The sequence below is a fragment of the Lissotriton vulgaris genome, chromosome 4_1 (assembly GCF_964263255.1).
Source record: "Lissotriton vulgaris chromosome 4_1, aLisVul1.2, whole genome shotgun sequence".
Lineage (NCBI taxonomy): Eukaryota > Metazoa > Chordata > Amphibia > Caudata > Salamandridae > Lissotriton > Lissotriton vulgaris.
Genome location: NC_141691.1, coordinates 2,047,855,897 through 2,047,872,521, shown reverse-complemented (window position 1 = coordinate 2,047,872,521; position 16,625 = coordinate 2,047,855,897). Strand labels below are relative to the sequence as shown.

Sequence of the window (16,625 nt, the reverse complement as noted above, 5' to 3'; positions counted from 1 at the left end):
CTGTATGGTAATATTCCCACTTTATACCCTCCTGAATAAGCCTTAGCTGCTTTTCACAGCTCCACCTTGAGAGCTTTGGTTATCAGGGACCACTTCTATATTATCAGTAATGGTTGCCTGGACTCTGCACGTTGCCTCACCAATAGGTGTATACCATATACTTTGCCAGTCTCCTACAGGAGTGTCCTGGTGAAACGGGACACGGATGAGTAGATTTTTCAGTTGGGACCACCACAGTAGTGAACTCATTGCTGCTTGTGATGGAGTGAGCCTTATGTTCCAATGGTTTGTGTATTGGTTCCATTGATCCTCCATATTCTGTTGAAGTAGCCTCATGTGCAGTCTGGCTTTTAGGACCACAAATATGCATGGGGCCAGGGACCCCAGTAGCGAATTCATCTGTCTGCCTGATGGGTGCGGCGTGTGTAAGAACACTTCCATGCAATTGAGGATAGTCTCTCAGAAGGAGAGACTATTGCAATTTTTATGTCCATGGTCACACCTAGTGCAGCCCTTGAGTTGGAATCTGGATGGATTTCTTGGCATTGAAGTGGAGACCTAAAGATTGGAGGATCTAGATACGAAAGATAGGAGGGTCTAGATATGAAACATGGTAATGTTTCCTTGCTTGATCTGGAGAGAAGCTTTTTATCAGCCAGTCGTCTGATCAATACGCTTTTCCTTCATAAGGCTACTGCTATGATGGCCTTGCACTTGGAGAATGCGTGAAGAGCTAATTTCAGGCCTCCAAACTGTTAATGTTTGGATGCCACTTTGAACTTCAGAAACTTCTGATGCTTCCTGGCATTTGGGATATGCAAGTAGGCATCCTGAAGGTCAATTGAACACATCCAGTCCCCCTGATGGAGCTGGGGTATATCTGGTGGAGAGGAAGCATTCTACATTTCTCCTTTCTTATGTATCTGTTTGGGCGCATAAGTCCAGAATAGGTCTGAATTCTCTGTTGGGGCCTTTTTTGCTTACTAGGAAATACTGAGAATACACTGCCACTCTCCTCTGAGAGAGGGGGACCGCCTCTATGGCCTCTTTGCAAAGAAGGTTGAGAACTTCATTCTGTAGAAGCTTTTGCTGGTGATGAGAAGTTTTTACTTGTGGAACTTGTGAAGCTGGGGATTTGAAATGCAGTGCATATCCATTCTCTACAATATTCAGCACCCAGTTGTCGCTGGTGATGTTGTTCCACTTGTTTCGCTGTTCACCGATACGTCACCCCACTTGCGAAGGTAACAGCAACAGGAGAAGTGACACTTCCTTGTTTTCCTGGTGTCTTGGAAGGAGCTGGTGGTTGTCTATTAGCTCCTTGTTCACTTGTTGATCTGCGGGGTGGGTAGTGAGATCTGTTACGCCATGGGTTACATAACAGAGCGGTTTGTGCTCAGCCCGCTGCATCCACCCCCACACCGCTGTGGCTTGCACGGCAGCCCGCAGTGTCCTCATGTCTGCATGGCGTGATTCAGCCTGCAGTAACTCACATCCCTGTTCGGGTGCATCGTGGTCTCCCGTGATGGCCCGCTATTGATGTTAGGCCCTCACTGTCTTTTTCCCTCGGGCACGCCGCAGAGTTGTAGGGCTGCATGAAATGTCCAGGAGACTGCGCAGTTCCAGTTTTGGGACCACGGCTGTGGGAAAGTAGGATCTGCTTTCATGGTTACCCCCACTTTTTGCTTGGTGTCAGTATGTTTTTTACCTAGTATGACTGGGATCCTGCTGTTCAGGACCCAAGTCACTGTGCTTTCTCCCTAAATTGACCATGGTAAATACTTTAGTACATCCACAATTGGCTACCGGTGTACCCTTGTAGGTCCCTAGTTTATAGTACTAAGATAACCAGGGAATAGGTACACCAGGGGTCTCCCATGAGCTGTAGCATGTATTGTGCCACTCATGGGAGTCCACTTAAACTGTGACTATAGGCCTGCCCTATGGCAGACTCTACAGTCCTGAGGGCATGGTACTTGGTTAGAAGTGTGAGGTTGCCCCTGAATGAGCAGGACACCCTACAAACCCTGCAATCGATTCTCAAGGCCTTGTAAGAGCAGTCAGACATTATAAAACATACAGTCAATACGAGATGTCTAACAATAAAGTGGCTACACCAAAACCGGTCATACTTGGTAACAAACATGCTGGAATCATACCCCAACACCGATTCCAGTGTTGGAAATATGATTCGATGTACTGGGGGGCTCCCTTGGAGTACCCCCTGTACTCCCGGGAACAGCCTTTCAGGGTCTGAGAGCAAACTAATGCTGCTGCCAACCACAGACACGATTCTGCCCCCTGCTGCTGAGCCAAGCGAGCAGGGGAAGGTAGAACAATAGGTTTCCTGTCACAGGGAGGTGTGACCACCTCCCAGACAGGACTTAGTGTATTGGGCTGGGGTGTGGGTGCTTGTCAGCACCACCAGACGGCTTTGAAGGGCAACTTTGGTGCCCTCCTTACATACTCCAGTTCAACAAAGGACATAGGAGTATCCCCCCCCCCTGTCTAGCCCCTCTTCTAAGAGGGACCCCTGAGTCATTCCTACCCTTTCCCTAGGGTACTTAAGGACTTACCTGTGGGTGGTTCCTTAGATTCATCGTCGGACAAGACTCAAGCCTGAAACTATGTCATGCTTTGACTGTGTGGACACTTAGACTTTGTTTGGAACTGAGATTGCACCAAGGAATACTCCTGCTGCTCCTGGTCTCGCTGATCCACAAGTCTTCTCCGCCATCTGTGTCTGAGCTTCTTCCGGGATCTTCAACAGATCTGTTGGCATCAAGGACACCTGAAGTAATCTCCCTTAGAGTAAAATAGTCACTCCCCTGCACCTGCAGGAAACAAAGTTGACCGGCCTGCTGCTCCTGTCGTCCTATGGGCTTCCCGAGAAACACTGGTGGTGGTTCTACAACTCCCTCGAGGCCTAACCTGTACTCTCTGCAATTTTGAGGCCAGAATCCCTCGACGGAACAGCTGGGACAGAACCTTTGTACACCGTGTTGACTTACCATTGCCAAGGCTTGTTGGCTTGGCACCAGAGATCTTCCGGCTACACGAGGCTCCAGCATCTCTTCCTGCCATGTACAGCATCCTCACCGTATCCTCAGCACCGCGGGTCTTCCTTTATGGTACGCTTCTAGAGGTCCTCTTATGACTCCTATGCCTTCATTAGGGTCATCTCCTGTTCCAGTGGAATCCCCTGTTTGCTCTGGGCCTACTTGGACTCTCTTGCTGTTGGTGTGTTCCTTGGACTTTGCTGGCTCCAATGTTGCTCCTACTTCGATCTCCACGCCAGTTGGAGCTATCAAGGCTTGTTGTTGCTCCCGGCAGACATCAACCACCTAGTCACCAGCATCCGACAAGGGACAGCCAGTCTACGGCTCCTGGACTTCCTCAGCATCGCCTGGTCCTCACAGCTGCAGCAACAAGGTCATCATCATCTCCTCTGAACCGTCCCACATCGGTGGCCATTGCTCTTCTGTGCCTACTGGTCACTCCTGAGTGGCGTAGACTCTGTCCCCTCTGCTTGCAGGTTCTTCACTACCAGAATCCACCCTTGGATTCCATTGGACTTCTTCACCATCTTCTCTAGAGGCACTTTTCTCCAAGTCTTCCATTGTCATCTAGGGAGGTTTCCGGTCTCTCTTCACCCCTATGCACCTGGCTTCCCTGGTGTAGGTAACATGGTATCCGGGGTATCCGTGGGTTGGGTGGCGCTCCAATCCTTTCATCTTCCAAGTGAATTTTTCAGGATCCTCTGGAAAGGGTCCCTTTTCTACAAAACTGCAACCGCAACTTTTCGTTTGACTTTCATTGGTCATGTGGCTGTGTTCCCACTCTACACACAACCTCCGTGGGGTTCCTGGGTTCTTACCTTGGGTGATTTCTTGTGTCCCTGGCTCCTCAGGTCTTTCGGTTGAAGTCCCGTCCTCCTTTGCAGTACCATTCCACTATCATAATATATGGTTTGGTCTCCCCCTGGAGACCACTGTACTTTGTGCTACTTACCTTATTGTATTTGAAGTATTTTGGTGTATTGTGTTGATATCTCCAGGTAGGAGATATACCAATGTGTTAGTGAGTGTTGTGTAATAAATTGAAGTATTGTTATATAAACACTGTGTGGTTCTGTTTTGTTTAACCTACACTACATAATTAAACTGGTAAAACAAGCTGGATAACACACCTTCTAGATAAGCCTGAAGCTTTCTCTTCATAGCTACCACCTTGAGAGCTTTCTATGGATATCAAAGACCACTCAAATCACCATAAGGGTTGTCTGGATTAGTAAAGGGTGCATCACTTAAGTAAGTGTGCACCATATACTAAGCCAGCCTCCTCCGTAACCTCTTGTAGTATTTATAATTAAGCTCAGCACTTCTTACCTCTGATTGATCTGGGGAACAGAACAAGAGATATCCAGATAGCCATACTTCTGCACGGGGGCCATCTTCTTGCCTTTCTTCTTTCCATAATTCCACAGCCTTGCTCTCAGAAGACTTTGGGAGAGGTTTTGTTGCACCATGCGAAGATGGCAACCTTTCCTATCTTTTTCAGTACTTTTTCCCTATCTAAGATGGCGACTGCTTACTTCCTATTACATCACATCCTATCTATGGGTAAATAAGGGGCGGAATCTTTCATTTCCTTGCTTTGCAACACTCTGTGCTCCTGCTGGTGTGTCCTATTTCCTTTTGGTGCACTCTACTCCTGTCTGGTGCATCGTCGCTTCTTGTTCCTATTTTGAATCGTTGTAGTCTAATGCTCTTGCCTGGAGCTTCCTGTCTTTAGGTCTATATTCCTTGTCAGTGTTTTCTGGCCTTTTTTGTCCTTCTCCCTTCGCCTTTTTTAGATTCCTGGAGTCTCAACCTGCCGTAAGAGGTTTTTTCCCTTTGGGGGGTTTTCTCTTCTGGAAGGCACAGGCTCCTCTGGTGACACATTATCAGCAGCACAATGGCTACCTGAAAGGGTTGCCCTTACCTCGGACAGACCAGAACCTTCAAGAACTGATGTCGGGAACCATCCCAGCGCACCAAAGTTAGTAAGAGAAGGTCCAATTGTGGCCGAGATCTGGCTCGTTGTAGTTATTGTTGGAGTTGGGCCTAGTGAGGGTCTGAACCCTCTGATGGTAAGGACGTCTGTCACAAGTAAGGTACCATCAACGGAAGTCCTTTCTTTTTTCTAGGCCTACGACCTTAAAAGAGTCCAACTCGGTTTTCATTTTTGCAATCTCAGCTTCTATTTGGGAGCCAAACAATGAATTTCGGTGAAAGGTAGATTGAGGATGTGTTGCTGTGTCTCTGAGATGAAGCCCTGACAAATGTCGGTCACATATATTATGGAAACAGCCGTGGGCTGCAAGGTCAGAGCCATCTGCCACCACACTAATTACTTGGTTACCTATCAGACCTCCTTTTTGCAGGAACTCTTCATAGTCCTGTCTATCTTCCTTATGAAGTGTTTCTATGAATCTGACCAAGGAGTTCCATAGAGCTCTAACATAGCAACCTAGTAAAGCTTGTGCACTAGATACCTTCTTAAAAGAGGCAGATGTGCTGCACATTTTCCTACCCAAAGAATCTATTTGCTTGCTGTTCTTATCCGGTGAGACTGAAGATGAAGCCACAATGGAGTGTGCCTTCTTGGCAGCGGCTATAATAACCAAGTCTGGTGGGGGGGTCAGTTCCTGATCCAGAACTTTATACTTTTTTATAATTCTTGCAGGAGCCGCTCGAAAGGAGACTGGGGTAAGGAAAATGTCCATGACCGGCTGGAGAAGAGTTGGAACAAGGGTAGCAATGATCTTGAGGAGGACCAATCAAATATGGCCTTGAGAAGGACCGATGAGGTTGTTGCGGGCGATAGAATATCTGGGTTCAGTTTGGCAACCCCTCTCAACAACACTTCATTGAATGTATTTAGGTTGTCTACTGGGGATACTCTTACTGGTGGAATGTCTGTAAGAGTTGGTGAGTAGTCCTGTATGATTATTTGGTGGATGTAGACCATATAAGGGATCTACGTGCTTGTTGACGTGAGTGAGACCTTCGAGATCTCCTTGCAGGTGTACAGGATCTTGCCCTGTGTCGACATCTGCTTCTTGTTCGTTGCCTTAATCGTGGTCTCTCTAGGTACCCTGGATCTCGTTGAGGACCTTGGAGCACTGGCCTCTGCTAGGAGTCTTCGGGGTGGCTTTGGAGATGGTATCCTTGGGGGAGACCTTGAGGGTGAATATGTCAGAGTATTGTGAATCCGAACTCTGTGGCACTGCCCAGTGGCAGACACTCTCCAGCCAATGTGGAGAAAGATGATCAGGTGTCTCCCAAGCCTCTGGTGTTGGGGAATTGTTTGTCCGATTGCAGAGGAGTGGGCAGAAGTTCCTGAAGATGCACCTGAACCCCTTTCATGCTGCATAGGCCTGTCAGCGGAAGAATGCTGCCCTGATGATGAGCGACGAGGTGCTGTCGACAACAGTGGCCTTGTGGACTGGACACAATGTTGAGGCAAGTAGTAATGTCTCGAAGTTGACCCGGTCTTGCTGCCATCTCAGAGAGTGCCTAGAAGGTGTTTGACTCGATGTCGATTGGCATCTCAATGCCAACTACGAAGATGTGTGCCTCGTCATTGAGAGGCGCCAGGTTGCTGCCAATGGAGAAGTGTGCCTCTACATCGAGCGTCGCCTGGTTGCCACCAATGGAGAAGAGCACCTCTACGTCGAACGGCGCCTAGTTGCAACCAATGGAGAACTGTGCCTCGATGTTGAGGGCCACCTGGTTGCCGCCGACGGAGATTGCCTTGGAGAAGTGTATCTCGACATTGAGCGGCGAAGGGAAGCCGGTGACGGAGTCTTTGTCGCAGTATGCCTCAATGTCGAATGACGATGGGAGGCCGTCGATGGGTGACTGTCCGATGCAGGTGCCTCGTCATTGATGGAGACTTCTCTTGCTTTGATGTCTAGCAGTGGACTTGCCTTGACCCTGTGGTCTTCGGCGACTTGTGTATTGCTGTCTATGGAGGACATCTTGGTGTAGAGTCCTTCGACATCGGATGCCATTGTTTCGTCGGCGCAGGCACCTTCAACATCAATCTCGGTACCGACGGAGAACAAACAGGTATTTTCCTACCTCTGGAAGTAGATCTTGTTCTCCTTTTTTCATGTCTTTGTGGTGATCTGCCTCTGGATGGAGCATTGTGAAGACAGGTAGCCGTGCCTTTTGATTCTGTTGTTTTCCTCTCTTGAAGCCGATGAAGATGTATCTTCTCTCTACCCTTTAAAGCTCTTTTAGAGAGCTTCTGACAATGGTGGCAAGACTCAAGCAGGGCACTTGACAAAAAGTTAAATCATTTGTTGACAGGAAAAAAAAATCAAAATTCCGGTCGAATTCTACCTCACTAGGAGTAAAAGTAAAAAACGGAGAGAGTTTAATGATCCTCACTGAAGGAGCCGGAAAAAAACTGACCTAACTGTCACCTTTGGGGCATGATGGGATACAGGAGGTCTTGAAGGTCAAAATGTCACAGTGCCAATATTTTCTTTTTGTACTTTTAATGCAGCCTATTAGCGCCTTTGTATTCCCTTACAATTTTCTCTTAAATAAAGACTGTTTTGTTCCTTATGATCTCTATTTTTCTATTTACAGAAATGCTTGTGACTGGTAAAAGGTTTATTAAAGGGAAAATTCAATGTACATGGGGAATTTTTAGCCCTTTAACATAGGCTGCATAGTTTGGACGCTGGTTCAGAATATGGTGTAAATATATATATATATATATATATATATATATATATATATAACACATGTATGTATATATATATATATATATATATATATATATATATATATATATATATATATATATATATATATATATATATATATATATATATATATACATACATGTGTTATGCCATGGTGTGTGGCAATATTCTAATGCTCATGGCTATTGATGAGGATCTCCTGTAAGAGAACATTGGTCTACCTGTATGAATGGACTGCCATTAGTTATTAGTGGCTCCCATTCCTTGCTTATACATATTGCCTTGGTCATATGAGCTTAATGCAACAAAATCGGAATACATTTTTTTATCAACCCAAATATCTCTACAAATTATGCACTTCTTTGTGTATATGGTGTCTAGTACCACTGTTGTGGACTTTTCTGCACCACTAGTGATAAGTACCCTTCTATGTTATCATCCAATTGGGTCAATCACCTGCTATCCACCTATCTGAATACATAGTGCATTTTATAATTTTTTTTGATACAAGAGTATAAATAGAAAAAGTTCACATGGCGGAATAAAAACCTTCACAGCTGTGAAGATTCCTAAGACCAGCTGGCCTATACCCTATTATAGCTTCATTATTCATGCCTTTTCTATAACCCTGTAAATGTTTAACACTGTTTCTTCAATACCATTAAGATACGCTATGCTCAAAAAGTACTATTGTAAATGCTGTTGGGCCCCTTTCCAAAGTTTACACCTGGGCTGTCCACTGGTTTACTGTCAGACCCCTACTGGCCCACCCTCCATCAACGGAAGGATGTTTTGTGCTATCAGCACTGGTAGAAGTAACCACAAATTAAAAAATTGAATGGCATCTCCATATTTTTACAATGAACCTGCGGGCTTTTATCTCTCGCTCTCGCCCGAGGGCCAACTGGGGCATGAGTAATCTCTCTATAACGCTCTTTAATATGGAGGGACTCTTACCATATAGGAGCTTTCTAGGTTTGTGCTCCAATGTGTGGTTATAAATGTGAAGATGAGGTTGAGGGTGGGTCAAAGGTCTGCTGCCTTGAAACAAAGTTGATTGTGTTGGCGGTCCACATCCCACCAGTTGTCCTTTAACTTTCATTCTGAACTTATAGAAGACCAAAGCACTCTGACAGGGAAACATCCTTTACGACGCAACTTTTACCACGCAGTACCTTTACAACGCAAGTCATTATAACGAATTGCACTGGGGGGCGCTCTAGGATAGGTAATAGTTTAATTTACTATCCAACACCTTCCCTACTATCCACGGGGACTGGAGTTGGAATAGTAAATTAAACTATTTACTATCCAGTACTCCCCAATCGCAAGTCGTTGTAACGACTTGCGTTGAAAAACCTGCGTTGTAAAGGCATGCGTGGTAAAAGCATGTGTTGTAACAACGTACATCCCTCTGACAAGATGGCAGCACCACTGCCACTGGACATGCTCTAGCCAGATACCGATTTCAGGGCAGTCAACACATTTGATGTGGCTGAGCATAATGGGGTAAGATAGGCAGTCCCCTCGCTTAGAGTACATTGCCCCTCAATGGAAGCACTCACCAAATGTAAATGGTAATCAGGAAGTAAAGTTAATTTGTCAACTTTTTTTTGCTCATTAGTAATACTGGTTTGTGATACCAGTAATGCTGTTTGACTGCAGGTATAAAAGTAATTATGGCAAAAGGTGGATGCTATACAGTCCTAAGGAAATGAAAGTCTGCCTTTGAGTTTGGTGGGATCAGAAAAAGTGCTGATTTGTGGAAGAAGTGGTAAATTATCTACTGGAGGATTTTCCACTGGTGCAAAATCTTCTGGTGAAATTATGCCTGTAAACAAAAATAGCAAGGCAGAGTTAAATCCATCATAGACCTCTTCATCCACGGAAAGTCTTTTAATGAAGGTCTCGTCACTCTTCTGATACCTAATAACTCTAAATGAGACCTGTAGATCTTTGACTCCTCTCTATTTCTGCACAGTTGGATGTACCATGAGTTGTTTGTTCAAATGTTCCATGTATTAGACCTCACGCTGACTTACTTTCTCTTGCAGGGAAGAAACCACCTAGCATTACATTTTCACCAAAGAACAACACTCTAAAGGCTCTCGACAGCTCCTCATGGTTGGCACCTATTTCCCTGACTGACAATAAAAAAGCAACGGACCTTGCTTCAAAACAATCAGGCCAGCCCAAGCCAATTGTCCAGATGCTCTCTCCAATTCAACAAGATGACAAGGAGAGCAAGAACTCCAGGATCTTCATGTACCGTTCTGGAACAGGTACACAACCAAATCTCCTCCACAACCTGCCAAACCTGCAGATGGAAGACTCTCCTGCACACCTGTCCAGCTCACACTCTTCCATAAAAACATCCAGAGAAAAAATGACAAAGGGGCCCATGGTGATCAGCAAGCAGAGTGAGCAGCTCATCTCGCTCTACCCCATGGCAGCCATCGGCAAGGGTCTGGCGTCACCCTGGAGCAAGGGCAAGGACCCCCCACGACAGACTACATGGCTGTCTAGACCCAAAACCTAGACAGCGCCCCGCACATTGTAAACTCTGCTTTGAAGCGCAAAGGGCCAAAGAACCATTGAAAGAAATAAAACCACCTCCTTCTCCACTCATCAATTCATGTTTCTGTCCTATTATTTCTTTGAGGCCTGCTGTACTCACCTTAAAGCCCAGAAACTGCCTCATACATGCCTTTCTATGCTAGGCTTTCTTAGACCACTCCAATACTACTGAGAAGGCCAAAGTGTGACCATCTATGGATCTATTTCTGCCAAGATGTCACACTCATAATATTATTACCATCACTGGACTGGCTATCTGTTTATGCACATGCTCTACTAAAGCAATGTCTTCCTACTTGCCTACTAGTTGTCCAGTATCAGCCCTTGCTCTTATCATGAGTGTCTGTTTCAGCCATATTGTGTTTCATAAAGTCAGCAGACAATACCTTTAGGTCCTACATCAGTTCATGATTCCCTTACTAGATGACAGTCCCTTATATGTTTGGTTTGAGGTGACCAGCAGAGCAGATTTTCCAGACTGATATTTAAAAATGTACATTTGCTCGGTTGCTCGGTGTTAAAGATATGTAAATAAACTTCTCATGCTCCATTTTGAATTAAAATGTACATTTGCTCAGTTGCTGGCTGTCAAAGATATGTAAATGAACTTCTCATATTCCATTTTCAATTAACAGACCATGCTATTCAAACGGAACTGAAGAGTAAGTGTTGTTAATATACACTGCCTTGAGTGTACAATTTTGATGCCCTGATGAAGCAACATTTCAGTGGCGAAACATGTTAGCATTTTAGCAAGTATTTGTGGCCGTATATGAAATGTTTCTAGTATATGCTATTGGATCAGTTAGAATGTTACCCTTATGGGCTACAGAATAAAACTCGTTAATTTTGACTGACTTGCTTTAGTGCCTCAAGTTGTCATTTATATTGGATTGAAGACAACAATGGGAAGTTTTACTTTGCCTTAGGAGGGCTCTTTTTTTGTCACACCAATTGGCAGTCATCTTAATCCCCAGGGCGTCTGTGGAAACAAAGTTCTTCCATCACTTTCCCTTGAGGTTAATTAATTCTTAGTTTCAGGAAAGATGGCCGATAACGTTGACGAACACTGGGGGTAAGGGGGTTGGGGGAGGGAGAGAGACCGAGAGCTACTACCCCGACCTGGTTCTGGAGTACCTGGAGCCTGAGATCCTTAACAAAACAAACAAGAATTACTACAAAACATTCAAGTCCATGTGAAGAGCCCATGAGGACTGTCCCAGAATTGAATCCTGAGTGGATATCCTGTAACTTTTGCTCTGATGATTCTGAAATCTTTATCTGTCATTAAAGTTGTGTCACTTAAAACAACTAATCATTTTCCTTTAGCAAAAGCTTTCTTATTCAAACTCAAATTACTATGGTATCCTTGAAGAAAAAAGGGATACCAGAACTGAAAGTGCCTAGTTAGGCCACTAACCTGAAGTCTGTGTAATGGGTAAGTAGCAGTTGTGGTAAATGGCGAAGAGATGGCTCTAGTCAAGTCAAGGGTGGTACAGTAGGCCAGCTAATTTGCCAGGTTCCAGGGTTCACGACTGTTGGAGGTTGTCTTCAAGGAACGGAGTTCTAAGAGGGGTTGCTAGACCCCAGCTTGCAGGCCAAGATGATCATATTATTCTTGCCGCAGGCGGCAGGGCTTGGAATCCAAGGACGGAGCTGATGGGAGACACAGCTCTCTCTCTCAATACGGATCGACAAAGCCAAGCAGGGAACTGAGTTTCAGGGCAGTATTCACAGCCTGTTATGCAAGTGTTATTCTGGAGTCTTCTTGAAGGTTTCCTGTCAATTAGAAGGCAGTATCTGGCAGGAGATTGGGTAGGAAATGGAAAGTTGACTAAACATACACATTAGGCACTGGAGCCTTCCCGAAGTTTACGGTGCCAGAGACTTTTAACTAAGCAACACTGCATGTTTAGTCTAACAATAATTCCAAGCAGTGGGACTTAGTTATTGCATGCCTAAATAAAGGGCACAGTAAAGTGCATTGCACCTTCCCAACTAGAACACAGTGAAAAGTGCATAGCATACTGCATGGCACCTGCCCCACTTGAAAACAGTGAAAAGTGCATAACAGAGTACATAGCAAACGCCCAGCTAGAAAATAGTGACAACAATGGGAAACAAACAGCACAGGCAGGCAATGGCATGGCAGTTTGCACTTGTCTCACCTGCTTAATCTCCCTTTTTGTGTTATTTGAAAGATTTACACAGCAAGGTACAATCTGGCAACATACCAGATGCAATTCTGCAATCTTAAGCAGGTAGCTCACACCTGACCAAGAAGGTTAATCAATAAGTTACTTACCCTGTAAGCATTTACTCATAGCATGTAGTGCCATAGATTCATATGCTTAGTGTTATCCTGCCAGCTAGTGTTGGGCTTGGACAATTAGAAGTAGTGTTGTTTTTCTTTGAAGAAGTCTCCTAGTCATGAGGTATAGTGACTCCTCCTCCAGTGGGCATTGCGCAAGTTGGCTTATTGGGTGAACGTTAGAAAAGGGGCAATACAGTGACAGAATAGCAAAACATGCATACAAAGTGTGTGTGACTTAATGTACTAAATTAAGTAGTAAATAGTGCACCCAAAAGCTTCCGGGAAGCAGGGTGGGTGCATATGAAAGTACAGCACTTCGTGCTACGTATAGATGCTTACAGCGTAAGTAACATTCCATTTGTAGCATGTCTTGGCTGTAGATACATATGCTCAGCATCGAATGAAAAGCAGTGCTCCCCTTTGCGGGGGCTCGTGATTGGTAGAAGTAATGGTTTGAAATAGTGTTTTAAGTACAGCTTGACCCACTCTGGGTTGTTGATCTGTAAAGACATCAACAAAGAAGTGTTTTGTGAATGTATGTGGGCTGTTGCTGCTCTACAAATATCCTCTAATAGGGATATTTCCTAGAAAAGCCATAGAGGCTTCTTGCTTATGTGTTGAATGAGGCAGCGGTGGTACTGTGAGCACCCTCTTAGCTTTCTGGTAACAGGTTTGAATACATCTAACTATCCATCGACCAATCTCTGCCTTGGATATCAGTGCTCCCTAGTGTGTCTTGGTAGAGGCGGCAAAAAAGTTGTTACATTTTCCAAAAGGATTTTGTTTTATCAATGTAGAACATGAGAGCCCTTCGGATATCTAATGTATGTAGGGCTTCCACTGCTACTGTGTCTGGGTTAGGAAAGAACACTGGTAGTTCTATGGTCTGACTTGTGTAAAAAGGCTGAGACCTCCTGGGGTAGGAACTTTGGATTAGTTTGTGGAACCGATTTTGATGGGAGCATTTTAAAGAAAGGTTCCTGTAGAGTAAGTGCCTGTAGTTCACTTATGGTTCTGTGAAGTGATTGGCACTAGGACGCAAACTTTCCATGTTAGAAATTAAAGTCAACATGAATGTAGTAGTTCAAATTGTGGCTCCATAAGCCTTGTAAAGATAATGTTTAGGTTCCAGGCTAGGGCTGGTGGAGTGGAAGGTGGGTTAACCCTTTTGAGTCCTTCCATAAATACTTGTATTACTGGTATTTTAAATATGGACATATGTTGCCTATTCTGCTTTTAGGCAGCTAGGGCTACTAAGTGTAATATGATAGATGTATAAGCATGCCGGCTTGCTGCAGATAGAAGAGATGACCTATAATGTCTTGCACTGTGGGTGCTAAAGGATGGATTTGTTTATTTCTACAGAAATGTACAAAGCGTTCCATTTTGCAGCGTGGCATCCTCTAGCACGACGAGCCTGTTTAGAGATGTCCATGCATTTTTGGGGTAATGTGAGCTGTCCAAATTCTAGGTTTTCATGAGCCAATTTGCTAGATTTAGCTGCTTGGAATTTGGATGCTTTACTCGCTCTTGATCTTGCGTCAGTAGATCTGGTCAGAGAGATAGTTTCTCGAGTGGCACTACAGGAAGGTTGTGAACCATGCTTGCCGCGCACATATTGGGGCTATTAGGATTAGTGTTCGAGACGTTTGTGTTAGCTTCTGTGCCACCTATGGAATGAGTGGGAGAGGAAGAAAAGCATAGGCAAATACTCCTGACTAATTCATCCATAGGGCCTTGCCCCTGTATTGAAGGCGAGGGAACCTGGAGGTGAAGCTTTGGCATTTGGCACTGAGGTGAGTGGCAAACAAGTCTATGTCAGGGGTTACCCATCTTTTGAAGTAAGAGTGGAGTAGTGGTAGGTTTATCTCCCATTCGTGTACCTGCTGACGTCTTCTGCTGAGTATATCTGCAAAGTCGTTGTCCAGCAGAGAGAGGTAGGTATTCTGCTTGGAGGTGGCTTCTGAAGATTGCCCAGTGCTAGATGTGCTCTGATAGGAGGGATAGCTTTGAAGAGTGTGTTCCTCCTGTTTTTGAATATAATGAATGGCAGTCGTATTGTCTGTGCTTATCAGCACTACCTTCTGGTGTAGGTGACTGTAAAAAACTTTGAGGGCTAGTTGAATTGCTAGAAGCGCTAGGTTATTGATATGTAGATGTCTGATCTATTGTTCATAGACCGTGAAGTGTGATATTCTTTATATGTTATCTCCATCCCTGCAGGGATGCGTCTGTGGTAATGTTGACTTGCAGAATTGGGGCTTTGAAGGGATGGCCTTGTTCCTGTTCCACCACTGCAGAGAGCGATGTGTCACTGGCCCTACCTATACAAGATCTTCTAGATTCCCCTACACTTGAGACCATTGAGAATGCAGAGTGCGCTGAAGGTGGCGCATATGCAGGCGAGCGTGTGGTGCTATGGCTATGTAGAAAGACATCATACGTAAAAGACCCAATACAACTTTTACTGTGAGTTGAGCTTGTGGTTGAAAAAGAGGAAATGTTTCTGTGAACATTTGCACTCTTTCTGGACTGGGATAGGGTTTGGCTGCAACTGAATTGAGTGTTGCACCTAGGAAGGGCTAAATTTGTAGGAGTTGCTGGTAAGACTTTATTATGTTGAGGGTTTCCCCAGTTTGTGCAGAAGGTTGATAACCTAATGAGTGCCCTGCTGTTAGTTTGGCCTCTTGATGAGCCAGTCATTGAGATAGGGCATCCCGTCTGAGATGTATTGCCACTGGAGCATAAAGGAACTACAATGTTGTTAGGTCTGTAGGGCCCCCACTGCCTTAGCGGTGTCTGTGTCCTGCTTCAACATTTCTAACATTTCATCCACCTGGAGACCAAAAAGATTTTGTCCACAAATGGAAATCTGAGCAGGTGTTGTACATTTGGTTTAAAGCCGGAGATCCTAAGCCATACATGGCTCTGGTAAGGACACTGGTGTTGACCTTGCGGTCGTTTGTGGCTGTAGAGTCCAGGGCGCTCTGTATATTAGATATAGCCCTGCCCTCTCCTACCAATTGCATACCGCATTGTTGATATTGATCAGGGAGGTATTGCAGTAGTTCCTGTATTTCGGCCCATGTGGCCAATTATACTTGGAGAGTGGCCCTATAGAATTTGCAGTACGCATGTGGTTGGCTGCCTCTGCTGCCATGCCCTTGCCTGCAGCATCGTATTTTTTACTTTCCTTATCTGTAGGAGGGGCATCTCGTGAGCCCTGCGATTTTGCCCTTTTCCTGGCTGTGTGTACCACTAATAAACCTAGTGTAACTTGGCCCTCAATATATTCAGGGTCCAATGGGCATGCCTTGGACCTTTTTTTTCAATTCTAGGGCTGAGTGCCCTAGATTTAACTGGCTGCTTAAATATGTCCTGTGTAGAGGACAACATGCCTTTAAGCACAGGTACCAAATGAGCTGTCTTTTGCTATCTATTAAGTGTTTCTACTAGGAAATCATCACCCCTACTGTATCTTGTGTAGGGTTACCTTATGGTTAAGCAGCAGCTCTGCTGATAAGGTCATAATATGATGTTGAATCGTCTGGAGGGGATTGTTTAGTTGGGTAGATTTTAGAATCCAAATCATTCACTGGATCCGCATCATAAATATCCCCTGGGTCAGGGGCATTATCAGGATCCCCATGTGGGTCTGTGAAATAGGGATATTGTGTTCCTTTGGTTGTTTGTCACCAGTTGGCGACTGGCCTGGTAAAAAATGTGGCTGCTCTGAGGGCAGGTGTTCAGGAGAGGGTGAATGCCTTGGCCTTGGTGGTGGTGAAGGCAGCATAGGCGAGAATGGATGCACAGGAGAAGGAGGGGAAGGAAGGAAAAAGATAGGGCTTGTGCCTCTGTCCTTCTTCTTCTTTGGTGGTTTAGCTGTTTCAGGCCCAGCAATGTCCTCCTCAAATGTGTTGTTCCTTTTGGGCACAAGGGAAACAGGTGGTGGTGCTTTGGCGCCTAGTTTCC

The 16,625-nt window shown here is 45.0% G+C and overlaps 1 protein-coding gene across 1 annotated transcript in view; it reads left to right on the top strand.

The window, feature by feature from the left end:
* LOC147724939 (testis-specific serine/threonine-protein kinase 5-like) overlaps positions 1-10,301 on the top strand; it is a 244,028-nt gene extending 233,727 nt beyond the window's left edge. Inside the window, exon 8 of the mRNA XM_086967091.1 lies at positions 9,817-10,301. Coding sequence (XP_086823217.1) covers positions 9,817-10,301 — 485 coding nt within the window. The remainder of the gene's footprint in view (positions 1-9,816) is intronic.
* Positions 10,302-16,625: the final 6,324 nt, after the last annotated feature.